The following is a 3,508-nucleotide window of genomic DNA, read 5'->3' on the forward strand; positions in this document are numbered from 1 at the left end:
CTAGCAGTGTAATGAAGAGGACTGCGGAGGAATCATTTTCTCACCATGCTACTCAACGCAGGTCTCTAAGACCCTGGGCCTGGGGTGGGTTTTGTAGTCTGCGCTCCAGGAGGCCAGCCTGCAACACTCAGCCTTATAGACCTGGGATGTTCTGGAAACAAAGTCCTCCAGCGGTGGGATTGTGCTCTCCCCACAGGAATCAACACTGAACGTGGACTTAGACTTTAAGCAGCCTTTCCTTGAGTTGAATCGAATCCTGGAAGCTCTGCATGAACAAGACCTAGGGCCGGCATTGGAGTAAGTTGGCCGTCGGATGGGCCAGTGGGGGGACGGGGCCCCTCTATGGCCTTCACATCACCTGGTGTACTTGACACGCCTCCAGCCCTGTTTCATGGGCCTCACTCAGGCATCTGGAGCCCACCTCTTAGTCCCTGCTCCACCAGGCCCCTTCTCCTGCCCCAGCAGCTCCCTTTCTTCCCAGATGGGCCGTCTCCCACAGGCAGCGCCTGCTCGAGCTCAACAGCTCCCTGGAGTTCAAGCTGCACCGCCTGCACTTCATCCGCCTCCTGGCGGGCGGCCCCGAGAAGCAGCTGGAGGCCCTCAGCTACGCCCGGCACTTTCAGCCCTTTGCACGGCTGCACCAGCGAGGTGAGCGCCCCAGGGTGCTGGGGTGGGGGCTGCCGGGCTCCGGCGGGTGTCAGCAGGGGTCAGGGTGTTGGGCTGCGTGTAACCAGGATGCCTTCCGCCCCACTGCGAACCCTGACCCCTCCCTCACGGTCTCCCAGGTGAACTCCACACTCAGGGCTCTTCCTCGCATCTGCCTCTGCCATACCCTTCCAGCTTCCCCTCAGGCTCTGCACACCTGCCGTGGGCCCACCCACACTTAGGGCACGGCGGTGTGTGCGCCTGCGCTCCGCCTGGGCCTCTCCCGCCTGGAGGCCGCCCACTCGTGTCCTTAAGACTCACTCGGCACCTCTCCACAGCTTCCTTCCTGAGCCTTCCCCGTCACAGCAGGATTTCCAGACTTGTCACTGGAGTCTCCCCTTCCAGATGCTCGGCATTCGTAACCACGCCTACTGGTAGTAACTGGTTCTTTAGCTCCACTCCTCCCTATTACCTCACATTTTGTGAAATCATAAAAACCGAGCACTGTCAGTTAGTAAATCTAGATACCACCTGAAAGTTTTTTAAAAGGGAGAGTAGCTAGTGTTGGAGAAGAAAAACGTGAGCGCCAACCTGAGACTCACTTCTCGGTGCACTTGGAAGGAAGGGAAGAGACCTCACACACCTCCCTACGGGATTGAGATCCAGGTGATGATGGGCAGCCTGGTGTACCTGCGGCTGGGCTTGGAGAAGTCGCCCTACTGCCACCTCCTGGACAACAGCCATTGGGCAGAGATCTGTGAGACCTTTACCCGGGATGCTTGCTCCCTGCTCGGGCTTTCGGTGGAGTCGCCCCTCAGCGTCAGGTACCGGCAGCCCTGTGGGGGCAGCCCAGGTGGGAGGGTTTCAGGGGCAACAATTTGTGGAGGCCAGTCCATGTGCCACGGATGGTACTTGGTTCTTCAGGCCTAAACTGGCTCCCTTAGTCATCCCTCTGGGTAGAAATTACCTGATTTTACAGTTGGAGAAACTAAGGTTAGGAAGAGTTGTGGCCTGACGTCATCGCAAGGTCAGTGACAGGGTCAGGGTTCCCCTTTTGTAAGGTCTTTTGAGCGAGGTCTCTGGCCTGTACCTCGCCCCTGAATTATCACAAGACCCTCTGCAGCCTGGCCTCCTCTCAAACCACCTCCCTTTGAGAAGATGTGAAGGTGCCTGAGCAACGTGCATGGAGACCTTTCCCTGGGAAGGCTCCTTCACAGTAATGTTCGCAAGACGCACAAGGTGTTAGGAATTACAGGTAGTTATCCTCATTTTACAGATGACAAAACACACAGGCCCAAGGCATGCGTGGACTTGCCCAGGGCCTCACGGGGAATAAAGGGCACATGGACCTGGTCCCAGAATCTCACACTGCACCACGGTGGAGAGTGTTGCGTCATCTCCCGCCGCCGCCCCCCCCTCCCAGGGGAAAGGATTCTAGTGAAAGAACAGTGTTTCCCAGCAGGAACACCAGGGACACGTCCCCATGGTTCTTGGGTGCACGATTTCCCTGAGCGTCATAGGTATTTGGCCCCTGAGGCCCAGCCGGTCGACTCCCCGCCCTCCCCCCCAGTCTGAGTCATTGTGAGATTTGCATCGCCCCGTGTCTGCGTGGCCTCATTGATGATAACCAGTCACAGAGGGGCATTACGACAGCAGAGTAGGGGAGACAGGCAGGCTGGGGCCCTTTCCCACTGATCACTGTCCCCATCACACCAGTGACATTCCAGTGGTTTGGACAAGCAGCTATCTACCCCCTAGATCTTCCTTTTGTCTTTCCCATAGATCCTCAAACTCTGGGGTGCGTTAGCACGACTCTAGAGTCGGACACACGTAACTACCTGTGTGGCATTTTATGAGCGACCGGAGACTGTCCAGGACCAGTCTGACCATGTGCCACTTTAGAGCCCTGCCCCAAGACACACACCCACGACAGCGTGCTGGCACCTTTGTCTGCCGGCTTCTTGGTCCCAGTCACTGCAGCCCCTGCTCTCTGTTCCGCAGCTTTGCCTCAGGCTGTGTGGCACTGCCCGTGCTGATGAACATCAAGGCTGTGATTGAGCAGAGGCAGTGCACGGGCGTCTGGAGTCACAAGGACGAGCTGCCGGTGAGGCCTGGCATGGCGGGTGGTGGACAGAAGGCACTGGGAAGGGCGGCCCCAGCTGGAAGTAGGACTCACCCCTTTGCTGGCCTCCCCAGATCGAGATCGAACTGGGCATGAAGTGCTGGTACCACTCGGTGTTCGCCTGCCCCATCCTCCGGCAGCAGACGTCAGATTCCAACCCTCCCATCAAGCTCATCTGTGGCCACGTGATCTCCCGAGACGCGCTCAACAAGCTCATCAATGGAGGAAAGTAAGTTCCCCGTGCTCTGCCCTGTCTTGGCTTGGCTCCCCAGCCAGCCAGCCCCCCGAGACCCAAGACATTCTTTGTTGTCCTCCCTGTGCAGGCTGAAGTGTCCCTACTGTCCCATGGAGCAGAACCCAGCAGATGGGAAACGCATCATATTCTGATACCTGCCTCGAAGGAACTTTGTCGGAAGGGTTTTCCACCCACGAGCCTTGCTGTCTCAGTGGGGGTGGTTGGCTCCGAAACGGACTGTGGTTCATTTCAGAGCGAATGGCTGAGCGCCACCGTGGGCAGAGGCCAAGAAGGGAGAGGAACCAATCTGCTGGGTAGCTGGCTCCTTGGCTGGAAGGGTAGGAGACACTGGCTCTGCACTCCTGCTGTGGCCCCATTTCTATCTGCCAGTGACTCAGTAGCCGCCAACACAGAGGCAGAGGACTCAGCCAGCAACGCAGACGTCTTTTCAACCCTGCCCCAGCCAGGTGGCCTCCAGTCTCCACCCCCCCCCCCCCCCCCCCCCC

The 3,508-nt window shown here is 58.3% G+C and overlaps 1 protein-coding gene across 4 annotated transcripts in view; it reads left to right on the forward strand.

The window, feature by feature from the left end:
• The window catches only part of RMND5B (required for meiotic nuclear division 5 homolog B), a 17,720-nt gene extending 14,223 nt beyond the window's left edge, over positions 1–3,497 (forward strand). For all 4 annotated transcript variants that reach the window (XM_040622579.1, XM_008709490.2, XM_008709489.2 and 1 more), the window contains 4 exons: positions 1,304–1,469; positions 2,647–2,749; positions 2,842–2,996; positions 3,091–3,497. In XM_040622579.1, coding sequence (XP_040478513.1) covers positions 1,304–1,469; positions 2,647–2,749; positions 2,842–2,996; positions 3,091–3,154 — 488 coding nt within the window. In that variant the 3' untranslated portion in view covers positions 3,155–3,497. The remainder of the gene's footprint in view (positions 1–1,303; positions 1,470–2,646; positions 2,750–2,841; positions 2,997–3,090) is intronic.
• Positions 3,498–3,508: the final 11 nt, after the last annotated feature.

The sequence above is a fragment of the Ursus maritimus genome, unplaced genomic scaffold, assembly GCF_017311325.1.
Source record: "Ursus maritimus isolate PB19 unplaced genomic scaffold, ASM1731132v1 scaffold_5, whole genome shotgun sequence".
NCBI classification, from domain to species: domain Eukaryota; kingdom Metazoa; phylum Chordata; class Mammalia; order Carnivora; family Ursidae; genus Ursus; species Ursus maritimus.